The sequence below is a fragment of the Paroedura picta genome, chromosome 17, assembly GCF_049243985.1.
Source record: "Paroedura picta isolate Pp20150507F chromosome 17, Ppicta_v3.0, whole genome shotgun sequence".
NCBI lineage: Eukaryota > Metazoa > Chordata > Lepidosauria > Squamata > Gekkonidae > Paroedura > Paroedura picta.
In genome coordinates this window covers 4,499,280-4,514,958 of record NC_135385.1, presented here as the reverse complement: position 1 = coordinate 4,514,958, position 15,679 = coordinate 4,499,280, and the positions used below count along the sequence as shown (strand labels likewise).

The following is a 15,679-nucleotide window of genomic DNA, read 5'->3' as shown; positions in this document are numbered from 1 at the left end:
AAGCCTCTCCCCCCTTGATACCTTCCCTTTTGTCCACCCCTAAAAGAGGCAGACCAACCACACCAACCTCCTCAACAGAGAAAGAAAAGGCCTTTCTGATGGGAGGGACCACCCACTCAGGTTATATTAGCACCTCACCTGGTAAGCGTGCACAGAGCAGAGATGATGACGCTCGCTAAGCTCAGAGAGCCCTCTTCTCCGTTTTCGTGGAGAAAGACCTTAATGCAGCGCTCAATTTCTTTTAACTGCTCCTCACAAACGGGGACCGTGACGGCTTCCTGCTTCAAGCGCTCCACCTGCCTGATGAGCCTGGCGTTTATGTCGGCCGCATACCTCTGCAAAGTCATTTCCGTCGTGGTGATAAACTGGCAGACGGCTGGCGGGGGCTGGGGAGCATACTGAATCTCGTACCTGGGGGAATAAAGCTAAGAATTATCATACGTTTTCCAAAGGTTCGGAAGTTCTCAAGATTCACAGCCATTGAAGCCTTTCCGTCTCCCCACGGGCTTCGGCTGTTGACTTAGAACAGAATCATAGAGTTGGAAGGGGCCATAGAGGCCATCTAGTCCAACCCCCTGCTCAACGCAGGAACAGCCCTAAGCATCCTAAAGCATCCAAGACTTACTTCCTATAAAGCTCCTGACAGCGGTCGATGGTCATGTTAACTATGAGCTCTTCCATCCAGGTCTTCCACTGCTCAACACGGTGCTTCTGAAACACGGTTTTGGGGTACTGGAGCGCCACAGTCGCGTAGTTGTGCAGCTGCTCAAGACACCCGCGCAGAACCGACCGTCTCTGCTGAAGGAAAGCGCCAACTTCTCCTTCTAATTGCTCACACTGGCTGATCAAGTGGGCCTGACCGGCATTCTGGAGGAAGGCAGTCGCTGGCACGTAGCTTGGGGGGCCTTTAAAAGAAGTCACGGGGGGGGGGGGGAGGAGAGACAGGGGAATCAGCATGTTCAAGTCCATAAGTCCATTCACTTTATTCCCCCCCTCCCCGAGTTATCCAGGAACTCTTCCTGTAGCTAGTAAGGGCTACATACACTGAATTGTCTGCTATCAAATACAATCGTTAACTGGCCACCGGTCCACACGTAAAATTACTTCATTCCTTGGGGGAAGATTCAAGTGGGTCGCCGTGCAGGTCTGAAGTAGCCCAATAAAATCAGAGTCCAGTCGCACCTTTAAGACCAACCAAGATTTATTCAGGGCGTGAGCTTTCAAGTGCAAGCACTCTTCCTCAGACTGAATAAATATTTGTTGGTATTAAAGGTGCTACTGGACTCTGGTTTCCTTGGGGGGGGGGGGAAGAGATGGGGCTGCTTAGCACCAAACCCAAGGGGTGAGACCCCCACAATCAGAGCAGATCTCACATCTGATGGGAGAAGATTTACATGCTGCTTCTCTGTAGAAAGCTGAGTGGCACTGAGCTGCAAACGACATTCCTTGACATGTTGTGTCCAGATATGCACAGGCTGGCCACGGAGAATAATTTCTAGCTTCTGAGGGATGCCCGGCTCTCAAAACAACTGCATTGCAGCTGACAGGAATGCCTAGTGGAGGGTTTCCTGGCCTGGATGAGAACCCCCCGATCACCCTGGGAGAAACCACCCAACATGGGTAGATCCTCCACGCTGCACAAGGTCTTGGTAAGGTTCTCACCCTGCAGTCACCAACTCAGGGACTGTAAAAACCACCCCTGGAAGCCAGAAGTGATGATAGGGTGGGTGGAAGGGTTATATTTCTTAATGAACCATAACTGCAACTCCCTTATGACACCTAGTAAAAACGGACTACCGATTCCTCATAAATGATCTGGCCATTCCGCAAAGCATCCTGGCTTTTTCACAGTTCTCACTAGAGGCAATTAAGGAAGGAGGTGAGACTTTTCTAGGCTTACTATCAGACCTAACTTACGAAGCAGGTCCAGGACTACCCCAAGCCGAACCATCAAAGATTCACGGGAGTGGGATACTAACAGCCAATCATGCAAAAAGGGAGAACGGTGCAAACAAAGAAGCTCACCTAGCAATAAAATTCAGTTTTTAGATGCGCAAAATAGAAGTCAAGGCCAAAATACCACTCGTATGTAGCACACTAGAAGTACATGTTCCCTCACAGTGGTGGAGAAGGAGCTGAGGGAAGAGGGACATCCTGCCCTCTGAGCATGTGATGCAAACAGTGGGGAAACCTGTGCATAAGCAGCTCCAACTGGAGGCGGGATGCCCCATTGTGGAGCTTGAAAGCTAGAAATTGGCCTGTGGCCAGCCTGTGCATGCGCCGTCCCAATGTTGGGCTGCAGAGCAAGATGGAAGATGCTCAAGACACCTTACAAATCAGAATAGCATTTAAAAAAAAATCTAACAATCCACTAAAATATCAAAGCAATTAAAAGCCCAGCTGGAACAGAAAAACAACATTATTCAATCACTGAAAGTGTGCAACTTTTCAGAGGTCTGCAGCCAGCCAGGCCTGTGGGTGGGAGGGGAGACCACCTGATTGCTTCGTACCAAGGTCCATCTGGGTACTGATTTCCTGGAGAAGGCTTGCGAGCTGCGTTGCTTCCAGGTTGTTGAAAGCCGCTTGGTAGTGAGACATCCACTGCTCAGATTCGTTCAGCTTCACCTGGATTGCTTCTTGCACTGCTCTTTGCTGGGACTGCAGCTGTGTGTGCTCAGAATACCTGGGTTGGAAGGAAATGGCAAAAAGTCAAAGCACCTTATGAGATGGTCATGTATTAAACTTTCATTCCTACAGCAATCTCCGAACGGGATCCAAAGGTGTCCTTCCAAATGGTGTGGGCCAGTTTAGAGCTAGCAAACCATATACACCCCTCCTGTCACATCATGTTAAACATTAAATCCACTACCCTGCCTGGCCATAGATGACACTAAGACAGTTGTCAGGCAGATCATAAGTGTGAACACACAGCCTGATTCTGCCTTCTAGTAACAGCCTCTTTACGCTGCATCATACATTTCTTTTTGGATTTGCTGTGGCAAATGATTCCTGAGAATCCCCTCAAAACAGGAGGGGAGGAGATGCAGTTTTTAAACTTCAGTACAGTGCCCTGTATAAGAGCCTCTTGTGGTGCAGAGTGGTAAGGCAGCAGAAATGTTGCCTGAAAGCTCTGCCCACGAGGCTGGAAGTTCGATCCCAGCAGCCGGCTCAAGGTTGACTCAGCCTTCCACCCTTCTGAGGTGGGTAAAATGAGTCCCCAGCTTGCTTGCTGGGGGGTAAACGGTAATGACTGGGGAAGGCACTGGCAAGCCACCCCGTATTGAGTCTGCCGCGAAAACGCTAGAGGGCATCACCCCAAGGGTCAGACATGACCTGGTGCTTGCACAGGGGATACCTTTACCTTTACAGTGCCCTGTGAACTGAAGGCCTTATAAAGACAGCCAAGACTCCCCCATACCTGTGCTGCAGGGTGTGAGACGGGTGATCTACCCCTTCTGCTCCCTCCAGGTAATCAAGCTCTTCCGAGAGTCTGCCTTGCAGTTTCTCCACCTCTGTCAATTGCTCTTGCAGGTTCAAATATTCTCCTAGGCCGGCATCCAGCTTCGGAAGGACAGTCACCATTTCATCTCTGTTCTTAAACCAGTTGACCTAGGAGACAAGTATTTATGTCAGCAGAAAAACAAGACTTGAGTACTCAGAGAACTTTATTGCGGATTATTTTATTGCCATTCTTGTCTGGCTGATATTATTGACGCTTCATTTGCTGTTGAGGCTTCTGCTTAAATAATGTATTTTTACCCTGTTTACCACTAAGGATGGAGTCACTGAAGCAGTCGGTGCAAACTTAAATGGACTCCGGGGAATGGTAGAGGACAGGAAGGCCTGGAGGATCATTGTCCAGGGGGTTGCGATGGGACACGACTTCGCACCTAACAACAACAATAACAACCACTAAGGAAGACTAGGTTTTGGAAGTCATGGGGAAAGTTTAATATAAATATATCTTTGTGTGCAAACTTTTTTTTTTACATAGGGAAGTCTTCCGTTCCATTCACTCCTTTTGGGTAATACAGGATTTTATTGTTCACAGCTAACCGAAAGGGAGGTACTCTTAGTCTGCACGGCTAGAAGGAAGTAAAACTGCTGGCAGAGGTGAGGCACGAGCATTTGGTGTTGACCAAGAAAGCTCAAGAAGCTTTTGTGTCTCCCCTGGTCTGTTCACAACACAGGAGCTGCAGAGAACACAAAAATTTACTTTGGTTTCGAGGCAGGACAGAAATACTTCCGGCCTAAGACCATGCATCACTTCCATCTGACGTTTACTGGACAGATGTATCAATATAAATTAGCATTATGACTGACAGGCAGAAATCACACACCATCTTTAGCAATGGATGGTTTATTTGTTTAATTTACTAGCTATCTCTCCTGGTCCAAGCCGGCTTGGGGTGGCTTACAATAAAACCCCAGTAAAATAACAAAATACAAATAGAATCATAGAATCACAGAATCATAGAGTTGGAAGGGGCCATACAGGCCATCTTGTACAACCCCCTGCTCAGCGCAGGATCAGCCCAAAGCATCCTAAAGCATCCAAGAAAAGTGTGTCTCCAACCTTTGCTTGAAGACTGCCAGTGAAAAAATATAAACCTCCTGGCAGCATAACCCCCCTTCATCCCTCCCAACCCACCCATCCAGTGTGGGCCAAAAACGCCTGCTGCCTACACTCCATGCCCAGCCGGCCTCAGGGGACGGAGGCACCTCCTGCCCTAGATGTACTGGACATCCTGAGGAGAGACCCCAGATCTTCCACGGCCTGGCCTCAACCAAATGCCTGGTGGAAGAGCTCCATCTTGCAGGCCCTGTGGAACTGTGATAGCTCTGTTGGGGCCTTTAGCTCTTCCTGGAGCTTATTCCACCAGGCAGGGGTCAGGACCAAGAAGCCCCTGACCCTGGTCAAGGCCAGGTGCAGCTCCTGTGGTCCAAGGACCACCAGCAATTTTAAACTTGCAGAGCGAAGGGCCCTGTGGGGGGAGCGTAAGGAGACAGGCGGTCCCTCAGATATGCAGGGCCCAAACTGCAAATGGCCTTGAAGGTTAAGACCAAAACCCTGAACTTGATCCAGAATGCGATTGGCGGTCAATGCAGCTGCCTCAGAGGCAGCAGCTGGCTGCCTGAAAGGTATAAAAGCGCATGAGTTTGCCTGTTTTTCTCTGTTCGGTAGCTGTAGGCTGTGGCTGGAGCTGCTAAATTAAAAGAGCTGTTCTGAAGAATAGGAGTCTGTGACCACTGAGCCCGCAGACTTAATTCCCAGGAGGGCACTGGGTCCCACAGGGCATCCAGGAATCCATCCAGATCCATGTCTTTGAAGGTAGGCTAAAATACACCCATTGCCCAAACAGGGAGGGGGTGGTATCCCCGGCTGGGACTTCAGGGCATGGTGGTCTGAACAGGGGACGACATTAGATGGCATCAAATACACCTCTACCCCGGCATCAAAGATCAAATTGAGAGTATGACCAGCCTGACGCTTGGGACCAGTAACAAACTGCAAGAACCCCACCAGTGTCACCATGGTCCGAGCCAAGTCCTAGAGCCGACGAATCCACATGGACATTGAGGTCTCCCAGGTTTGTGAGCCTAGGGAACTGCAATGCCCAGGTGGCCGCCCCCTACAGCAGGCCCGATAGGGCGGCTGATGTTGCATTGGGCACGCAGTACACCAACCAGATGGCCAAGTTCTCGACTGAGTTCCACCCCAAGCCAACACATTCCAGTCTGGGGATCACTGGTGCTGCAAAAGCCCTATAGGAGTAAGCCTCCCAGAGAGGGAAGGTCACCCCCTTCCACTTCTACAGAGTTGAGACTGGTGAAAGACTGAAAACGCAGATGGGGCTACACCTTTCAGGGCGTCAGTTTCGCCTTCCTGTGCCCAGGTCTCGCTCACGCACACCAGGTCTACCTCATGCTCTGCGAAGTAGTCTCACGGATTCGAGGATTTGTTGTTAATCGACCTGGTGTTGCACAACATCAGCGTCGGCTCCACCCTAGCCCTCACCACCCCGTTTCTGGGGATGGGACGGAAGTCAGAAGGGCAGCGAGCATGTCCAGACCCACAGCTGTGAATCCCCACGACCGGGGCCTACCCGGACCTTTATATTTCTCTGTCCTTCTCTTGGAACTGTGGCACCGATGACCTCAGCATCTACGATGGTGGAGTGAATATCTAGAGCTGGAGCTGAGAACATTTCTGCAAGACTATTTTCAGGAACGCTCACTACGGAAAGCCGAGCGCTAAGAGGACATGAGGCAACAACATTTGTGTAACAATTAATTTTTAAAAGCGAGAGCTGCACTGTCTCAATAGAAAAGACATGATGGGGATCACACCTACCTTGATTTCGGCTACCCTGGAAGAGAAGAGGCTGCGTGTGATGTCTCTTTCCATTTCTCTTTTGCTCTGCTTGTTCTCGGCTTGTTGCCCACCTCCTCCGTAAACAGCTCCAGCAAACCCAGCTTCCCCTCCCGCAGTCCAGTCCACAAGTGGGTCGTAAACAAAAGCTTCGAGCAGCGTCAGCAGGGTCTCTCGGCCACGCCGCATAATATGCAGGACCTGTTTTGGGGGAAAATATCCCCCCGGATCATTTAAGTTTTGCAACTTCTGTAGCAAGCCCCAATTCTGAGCATTGAGACCTTAGCTTTTTAAGGCCTGACAATACTATTTAAATATTTGTATCTTGCCTTTCTGAACAATGAGACGGCAAAATATTAAGAAGACATTAAAAATCAAACATTTTATTCATTTATATATATATATATATATATAGACACACACAGAAAGGTTCAAGTCATGCAACAATGGATGAAACAGAAAAGTGTTCACTCAGTGGTGGAACGTAACTATCAAGGGGGATAGATACTCTCCCTAAGGAGAGATTTCCACAATTTTGGTGCCACAACCAAGAAGACTCTTAAGCAAGCTACAGCATCCACTGGATTTCTAGTAATCAGAAGCAGAAATTAATTGCTGCGTATAACTCTTGACCTCCCCTATATGTGCCTGCAGCAGAAGAAAGAGCAAACCCTTCCCAAATCAGCATGACAAGTGAAAAGGGGGGGGGGCAAACAGGGTACAATATATCTTGCCACTTACTTGCTCACAGGAAAGCCTGAAAACCCCTTCCACTCCGGTCACTCCAAAAGCCGTTTCAATGTTTTGCGTCATCCGAAACGGGACCTTCTCTGGCACGCGGAGGCTTTTCCCTGCAAGAGGAAAAGTTCAGCCCCAGCATGGCACCCCACCTCATCAACGTCAGGTGCGTGTCGTTTTTGCCCTTTACCTTTTTCAAAGCAAACATTATAATCTATGTGAACGACTTCTCCGGTGGTCATATCAATAAGGACGTTATCCAGATGTCTGTCTCCAAGGCCGATGATGTAGCCGACCATAGACATAACCGCAGTGGACCTTGCGTAAGACTTGGGAAGGGGGGGGAGAAAAAAGAAGCTTTATTTATTTATTTTATTATTTATTTATTTGGGTTTTTATACCGCCCTTCCCTATGGCTCTTGGGCGGTTTGGTCAAGTTATGAATCTGACCCTTCACCACACAACACTTAAAACTATAATCTCGTTTACCGGAGGCCTCTACCTACCTGTGTAACTCTCCACCACTCATCAGGCGTAGTACAAGAGGACCAAAGTTCTTTAGCGAGGAGATTTGGTGGGGTGGTTTCCATTAACTCTTCCAAGACAGACTTCATCACGTTCATAGGCCAATCTCGGCGAGACACATCCAAGCTAAGCCCAACTGCCTTCAAAGCCGGTCCTATTTTACTGTAGTACAGTTCACTGGGTCTTGGAACGATTCCGGGATTTTGAGGTGTCTGGTAGGAATCTTGGGCCTGAAACATACGTTTTATTGTTATTTACACAGTTTGGTGACAGCGACCTATGCTGATTGGAATGATTATCCCATAGATATCCCATATCTTGACTGGATGGAGATCTGCACCATATAAAACAAACCTAAGTGGGGCGTCCCATTTTTCCTGATTTCTATATCCTATCCAGAACAATTTAAGAAGAATGATCCAAACTTATTGTGGGAAAAAGTGCTTCAAATCAAATTCAAATCAAATCAAATTTATTTTAATACAGCACTGCGGCCAGATAAAACAGATAGCAAGAAAAAACATTTCAGAGTAGGAGATTGCAAAATCAGGGAGCCAGTACAAAATTTAAAATACAGTATTTGCTGGCATATAAGACTACTTTTCCCCCTGAAAAACATGCCTCCAAGTGGGGGGGTCGTCCTATACGCCGGGTGCACTTCAGTTGGGATAGACATAGCTGCCCATAGTGGCCCATAGTACTGTTTTTTGAGTGGAAATGTTGGGGGGTCGTCTTATACGCCGGCAAATACGGTATATAAAATTGTATAATTTATAGGTACATTATTTAAAAAATGCATAGTAAAATTCCTCTAAAAATCTTCACTTAAGCTTAAATTGTCTTTCCCGCACATGTGCACAGAATTTGGCAACCTGCTTAATCATATGGCCCCTACTCTTCCACAGGAGGAATTTTACTGTTTCTTTGTTTGAGTGGGATAAAGTGCTTCTTTCAAATAACTCGAGATCTCTTTGGAACTTGATCAGATTGGTCCAGAGGGTAGCATCACCCTATCTAAATCGGTAACCTTTTTTCTAATGGCAAATCGGAGCAATTTCTGGATCTTTTTCCCCTCCCCAATTTTGCAAGAATCTTCTATTGCACTAAGGACCACAATGACAGCTTCTGCCTCTCTTTCCTTGTGCTGCTTACTGAGAAACACCACCAACAGCAGGGCTCTTTGCACCTCAAAGTACCAGCAGACATGACTTCTTCTCTGGGCCAAATATATCTATTCTCAGGAGCCTCAAACTTAGGCAATTGAGGGGGGGGGGGACAAACAAACAATATAAGCACCCCCCCCCCACTCCTGGAACAGGCTACAAAACTCATTTAGAACCTCTGCCTTGTTCAACCCAGTGTGGCTGTCAGAGGGACCAAAGAAAGCATACAGCAAAAGGAAGGCTGCTATTTATTTGAAATATCAGGGGGCTTGTTTTCTCTGTCAAGCGTGCCAAAGGCAAACCCCCCCCCCCCTCAACGAAGAATACTATTGCATAAAGCAGTGCTGAACCAGGGCACGGAAGCTGAACCAGGGCACGGAAGTTACACCCACATATGATTTCCTACGTTTGTGCCTGGATTTGTAGCACAATTTTTTTTCCTTTCATGGGTTAGGGCATTCGCAACTGTCACAATCATCTGCTTGCGCAATTCGAGCAAGTGCCGCCGATAACCTGATCCGGCGAATCAGGTCTCCGCTTCACAGCCTGCTGGTTCACCTGTCGATGGCATTACCTTCTGGGCTTGCAAAGTCGCTTCTCTCTGCTGCCACCTCTTATACAGGCCAAATAACGGGGTGGCTCCGTCCACCCACTGAATCAGACCGGATCTTGTTCCCAGCGGCGTCACGGAGTAGTGCCTGGCGTGGAACCGCGGTGCCTCCTGGCGATTGATTGTCGCAAACATCGTATTGACAATGGATAGGAACTGCATGATTCGTTCGTCGAGATGCAAGTCCTCCAGGCCTGCGTGGAGAAGCAGAAGGGTATTTAAGTTCATCGACAGGCTTCCTTCGTTTCCGACTGAAACGGCTCTTCTCCAGCCGCATGCAGAAAAGCAGGTAAGAAAGTCAGGCAACTAATCGTGGTCCAAAGCAGCCTCTCTGCCTGGGATGCCAGACTCCTTTCCTGCCAGAAACAAGAAGGCTTAAATCAGGGGTAGCAAATGCTGGCAGGGGCTCCTGGGAATTGTAGTCCATGGACATCTGGAGAGCCGCAGTTTGACTACCCCTGGCTTAAATGAACAGCATCAAACAGAGTGTGCCATAAGAACATAAGCAGAGCCATGGCTGAATCAAACCAAAGGCCCTTCTGTTCAGACTCTGGCCAACTAGCTGCCTCTGGGCAGCTGTATCCTTTTGACCGGAGATGCTGGGGATTGACTCCAGTAAGCTTCTGCAGGCCAAGCTGCGCCAAAGCACGTACCTTTGAAAAGGTACGGGTAGTTTTTCCCATCCGAGCCCAGGAAGAGGAGCTTTTTGGGCTTTGTTTTGGTAGGCAGGATGGTAATGGTGCTCCCCACGCTGTGAATGGTGACCGTGTCTCTGGCGGACACTTCTCCGGGGAGAGCAATTTCAGTGTTGGTCATGGCGGCCAGCCACGGGCTTATCTCCTCGAGGCGCAGAATGTAGCTGGCGCGTTTCTGAGCTCGCTGCTGGAGATTGAGCATGACCTGTTTTTTTTTTTTCAAAAGTAAAACAAACAAACAGAATGCTTAGATACAAGTCATCCTACAGTTCCAGCGGCTGAATTATGACTTTACTAGGTTTAAAGCCCGTTGTATCTGCAAATACAACGGGCGCTAGCATCCCCTTTCCTCGCTCCCCCTCTCCCTGGGCAGCCCAGCCGCCAGCACTCCCCCGTGCCCCGAAAAGCCCTGCCACCGCCTCTCCAAGCCTCGGCAGGATTTTTCGGGGCGGGGAACTGTGCCCCTGGCCAGCCCCCCCCCCCCCCCCGATCCCCTCTTCTGGCAGTGGTCAGGGGCACAATAGTGGTGATTGCGCCAGATTGCCCCTTGCCAAGTATGTTGGGGGCCGGTCTGGCTTCTGTTTCTGGTCTACGGGCCAATCAGGACACGCACAGCAAAGCAAAGCTGTGCGTGTCCTGATTGGCCCGTAGACCAGAAACAGAGGCCAGACCGGCTCCACCCAGGAGGCTGCTGTTCAAATATTAAAAGCAGCTACGTAAGTGTTAAAGATTACCAGACAGGAGGCAAAGTTCCTTTGGAGCTGCCTATTCTCTGCCATGTTTTGAAGATTTATACCCTGCTGGCCTCTTTTTTTGATGCCATACCTCTTTAAAAGGGATCCAGCTGCTCCCAGGCTTAGCGGGATTCGAAGGGTTCTTCAGTTTCTCCAGAGCGCTCTCGATGGCATCTCCATAGCTGTCCTGAAACCACTTCTCATGAGGGGTTTCTGCAGGCGCTGCGGTGATGCTCCACACGTGCTCCAGGGCAAATACGATGGGCTTCATTAGGGCTGTGTGCTTTTCGCGCATGATGGCAATTTTTTCCTCTCTGTGAGACAGAAGCGCAGGGGCAGAAAACATCACTTGCCTTCTGAGGACGCTGACATTACGGACAACATTATTTTCGCTCCATTCTGATTTCGTGACATGGTTTCAAAGTTCATAACAAGAAACTTAACCCAATGCTGCTAAGGAAACAGCCACCTGCTGTTCATCGACAGTTTCTGTGCCGACAAATTGGGGCTCCACCTGCTCAGGGCGGGCACAGAGATTTTGTTCCTAGCTTAAAAACTCCTAAAGTGGGGTGCCCCACCCCAGAGCTGACGCATGCACCATATTTCCCACCACAGGTATCATATGTTCCATGGGCTGCCGCAAGCTGTGTCCTAGAGCAGGGGTCGCCAACCCCAGGTCTGCGGCCCAGTACCGGGCCACGAAGGCCTCAGTACCGGGCCGCCAGCAACCGTGCCTGCCTCTCCCCCCCCCCCCCCGCTGAGATCAACCATTAGTAGTTAGTAAAACATGCCCTGCTAAATGTGCTCGACTGCACGTTTGACATGCCCACAATAGGGATCGCTCTCAGAACAATGCCAAGATCCAAGGCCACGTCCCAGGTAAGCAGTGCCTCGGGATAGAGCAACAGGGACCCTGTGCCCCCCCTGCTCGTTGAGGTAATACACAAGGGTGGGCTTACTTCCGCAGGGTGTTGTTGTTCTGGACTCGCTTCACCTCATCTTCCAGCTGCTGAATCCGCCGGAGGACGTACATGTGCTGTTGCAGCAGGACTCCCAGCCACAGCTCGTCCCAAAGGACAGTGACCCTGCGCAACTCCGCCACCAGCATCTGGACCTGGATCCAACAGCAAATAGCAACAACCACTGAGCTCTTTGTGATTTTTTCCCCAATAATCAGCAGCCATCTCAGTGTCACAGAGTAAGTGCAAGGGGCCACCTAGACAGCTGAGAAAATCAAAAGCCCTGAAATGCGAATCAAAGGCTGAACCATAGAATCAAAGAGTTGGAAGGGGCCATAGAGGCCATCTAGTCCAACCCCCTGCTCAACGCAGGATCAGCCCTAAGCATCCTAAAGCATCCAAGAAAAGTGTGTATCCAACCTTTGCTTGAAGACTGCCAGTGAGGGGGAGCTCACCAAATCCTTAGGCAGCCTATTCCACTGCTGAACTACTCTGACTGTGAACATTTTTCCCTGATCTCTAGCCTATATCGTTGTACTTGAAGTTTAAACCCATTACTGCGTGTCCTCTCCTCTGCAGCCAACAGAAACAGCCTCCTGCCCTCCTCCAAGTGACAACCTTTCAAATACTTAAAGAGGGCTATCATGTCCCCTCTCAACCTCCTTTTCTCCAGGCTGAACATTCCCAAGTCCCTCAACCTATCTTCATAGGGCTTGGTCCCTTGGCCCCAGATCATCTTCGTCGCTCTCCTCTGTACCCTTTCAATTTTATCAACGTCCTCCTTGAAGTGAGGCCTCCAGAACTGCACACAGTACTCCAGGTGTGGTCTGACCAGTGCCGTATACAATGGGACTATGACATCTTGTGATTTTGATGTGATGCCTCTGTTGATACAGCCCAAAATGGCATGTGCCTTTTTTACCGCTGCATCACACTGCCTGCTCATGTTTAGTTTACAATCCACAAGTACCCCAAGGTCTCGTTCACACACAGTGCTACCTAGAAGCGTATCCCCCATCCAGTAGGCATGCTTTTCATTTTTCTGACCCAGATGCAGAAATTTACACTTATCTTTACTAAATTGCATCTTGTTCTCATTTGCCCATTTTTCCATTGTGTTCAGATCTCGTTGAACTCTGTCTCCATCTTCCGGAGACACGACCTGAAGTTTTACCTGCATCACCATTGTGGGATTGGCGGTCGACAACTTCTCAACGATTTTACTGTAGCAGTCTTGCATCATGGCCTGGTCTTCATTTAAGCCCATTTTCGCCTCGTCTTTGATGCTCTCCTGAGAAGCCGGGGGGCTTCCCCCATCACACTCCCCACCCAGTAATTCCTCGCCTTGGATGTTTCCCAAAAAGGTCGGGATTGCAGAAGGGAATTTGCTCCCTACGTTTGAGAAAGAAGAGGAGGAGGAGGAGGAGAGAAAGCTCATTTCGGTTTGGTCAGAATTCAAGCGTCTGCCAAAGCCAGCAAGCTACAGCCCTGACCGAAATGACAAAGAGATTGCCCATTACTACAAAACCCATACAGTTCCTTACATTGTGATTCTGTTCACAGTAAAAATGGGTGATCATGCAAGATGCCGTTCTAGAGGTGACATGAGCACCTGAAAGGGACTCTCCCATAGACCATAATTCTGGCAACTTCAGTCTTTGAGAAACCCCAGAAGTGGCACAATCATACAGAATTTGGTTGGGAGGCAGAGCTGTGGACACGCCCGCCTGGGGCCCCTCCCCTTCCCACCCCCTCCAGGCCCATCATTGGCCATGGAGGAGATTTTTAAGGATATATTAAAATAATTAACTCCCACGCATTAAGCATTCAGGAAACCCTTCCAGGACTGTCAAGAAACCCTGGTCGAGAAAGCCTACCATAGAATCTACACAAATGTGTACAGCCCTCCCTGGAGAGAAAGTGTGACCTTATCAGCTCAGATGGCTTCCCCCACTGATGGGGAACAGCAGAAAAGGTTGGTCAAAAACTACGACAGTATTCTAACACAGGGGTAGTCAACCTGTGGTCCTCCAGATGTTCATGGACTACAATTCCCATGAGTCCCCTGCCAGCGTTTGCTGGCAGGGGGCTCCTGGGAATTGTAGTCCATGAACATCTGGAGGACCACAGGTTGACTACCCCTGTTCTAACATACAACGATAAATGCAAATTGTCATATTGCAGTTAGCCTGTACAATTTCCACTAGCCCACACCTGAAGCTTGAGATTCACTGCTAAGGGAAATAGTTCCCACAATGGCAGGGTACAATATAAGGTGAGGAGAATCTTGTGCTACTCGACAAAGAAGGTTACAGATGCTCTGCCGGACGTAGACTTCGGGGTGATTCAGACGAGAGAAGAGCTGAGGGATAATACCTGAATGAAGATAAAAAGGAAGGAACACAAAGGTAACTTTATATCTTGTACCAAAAAAGAGCCCACAATTGTCATCTTCATATGTGAGAGCATATACGGTAATAGTTCTTGTAAAGTAACTGTAAAGAAATCTAATCTTTCTCTATATCTCAAGCAAGAAGAGGTTTATTTGTTTGTTTCTTGCAACTAGTTAAAGGCTGTCTTTCCTGCTCAGGTAGCTTATCAAGGTAGCTTATCAAGAGTGAGTTCTTATAAAAGAAAAACAAAGAGCAAGCCCAACAAGTCAGGCACAAACAGTCTTAAGAAGAAGAAGAGTTGGTTCTTATATGACGCTTTTCTCTACCCGAAGGAGGCTCAAAGCGGCTTACAATCCCCTTCCCTCCCCTCTCCCCACAACAGACACCCTGTGGGGTGGGTGAGGCTGAGAGAGCCCTGATATCACTGCCCGGTCAGAACAGTTTTATCAGTGCTGTGGCGAGCCCAAGGTCACCCAGCTGGCTGCATGTGGGGGAGTGCAGAATCGAACCTGGCATGCCAGATTAGAAGTCCGCACTCCTAACCACCACACCAAACTGGCTCTTAAACCCCAAAGGGATATACTGCTTTGATTATCTAAAGATTCTAAGGCTAATTAAATCAATATCACCAGAGTTCTATCTTAACAACCTGAATTAATGGGTTATTACCCAAAAAGCAATTAGATCCATGTGGATAATTTCAAAAGGATGCACTGTAACCGTCTGGTCACAGCGACCGTTTCACAGGCACAGAGAAGCCCAGCCAGAATGTCTTCTGCAATCAGCTAAAATTATACAATGTGATGATAGATTCAAACATGTAGCCGTGTTGGTCTGAAGTAGCACAATAGAATCAGAGTCCAGTGGCACCTTTAAGACCAACAAAGAATAAATCTTTGTTGGTCTTAAAGGTGCTACTGGACTCTGGTTCTATTATACAACATGATGATGTTATCCGGTAAGTCGTGTCCGACCCTTGGCGATTCTATAGGAAAGTTTTCACCATGTGCCTCTGTCTCTGACTGATACTTTTAGTTGGTTATACAACATACGAGAGTTTTAATCCAAAATCCAATTAACTGCCTTTAGACACAGCACAGGGGTCTATATTCTTCTAGACTAGAAGTATTGAAAGGAGAAAGGGTAAGATTTATTAAGTTTATCGGTAGGAAAGCGCTAAAGAAAAAAACCCTCAGAGGTCTGTTGCAGAAAAACAAAGGAATTATTTGTTATACGATTATGATAAAAAAAATCTGTTTAGAATATCTTAAAACTATGTGATGCTTCCCTTCCAATGAGCTATGCTCCTATAAAGGTGTGCAGTGTATTTAACTTTATTTCCAAAAAAGAGGGACCAATTCCAGCTATACATGCATTTCCATATTCCTGGGAAGCAAAGAGCCAATTTCTTCCTTCTTAGGGCAGGATGGCAACTTCACTATATCTGACGTCGCACAGGAGCCATCGGTTGGCAAGTGTTGGTTCAAGC

At 48.4% G+C, this 15,679-nt stretch overlaps 1 protein-coding gene across 1 annotated transcript in view; it reads right to left on the bottom strand.

Moving 5' to 3' along the window:
• The window catches only part of SMG1 (SMG1 nonsense mediated mRNA decay associated PI3K related kinase), a 99,723-nt gene that overhangs the window by 19,761 nt on the left and 64,283 nt on the right, over window positions 1-15,679 (bottom strand). The window contains exons 36-49 of the mRNA XM_077316958.1: window positions 14,012-14,173; window positions 12,972-13,189; window positions 11,798-11,952; window positions 10,930-11,152; window positions 10,063-10,309; window positions 9,374-9,603; window positions 7,618-7,866; window positions 7,302-7,440; window positions 7,115-7,224; window positions 6,356-6,574; window positions 3,419-3,609; window positions 2,511-2,683; window positions 626-905; window positions 139-411 (exon numbers count right to left, since the gene is read on the bottom strand). Coding sequence (XP_077173073.1) covers window positions 139-411; window positions 626-905; window positions 2,511-2,683; window positions 3,419-3,609; window positions 6,356-6,574; window positions 7,115-7,224; window positions 7,302-7,440; window positions 7,618-7,866; window positions 9,374-9,603; window positions 10,063-10,309; window positions 10,930-11,152; window positions 11,798-11,952; window positions 12,972-13,189; window positions 14,012-14,173 — 2,869 coding nt within the window. The remainder of the gene's footprint in view (window positions 1-138; window positions 412-625; window positions 906-2,510; window positions 2,684-3,418; window positions 3,610-6,355; window positions 6,575-7,114; window positions 7,225-7,301; window positions 7,441-7,617; window positions 7,867-9,373; window positions 9,604-10,062; window positions 10,310-10,929; window positions 11,153-11,797; window positions 11,953-12,971; window positions 13,190-14,011; window positions 14,174-15,679) is intronic.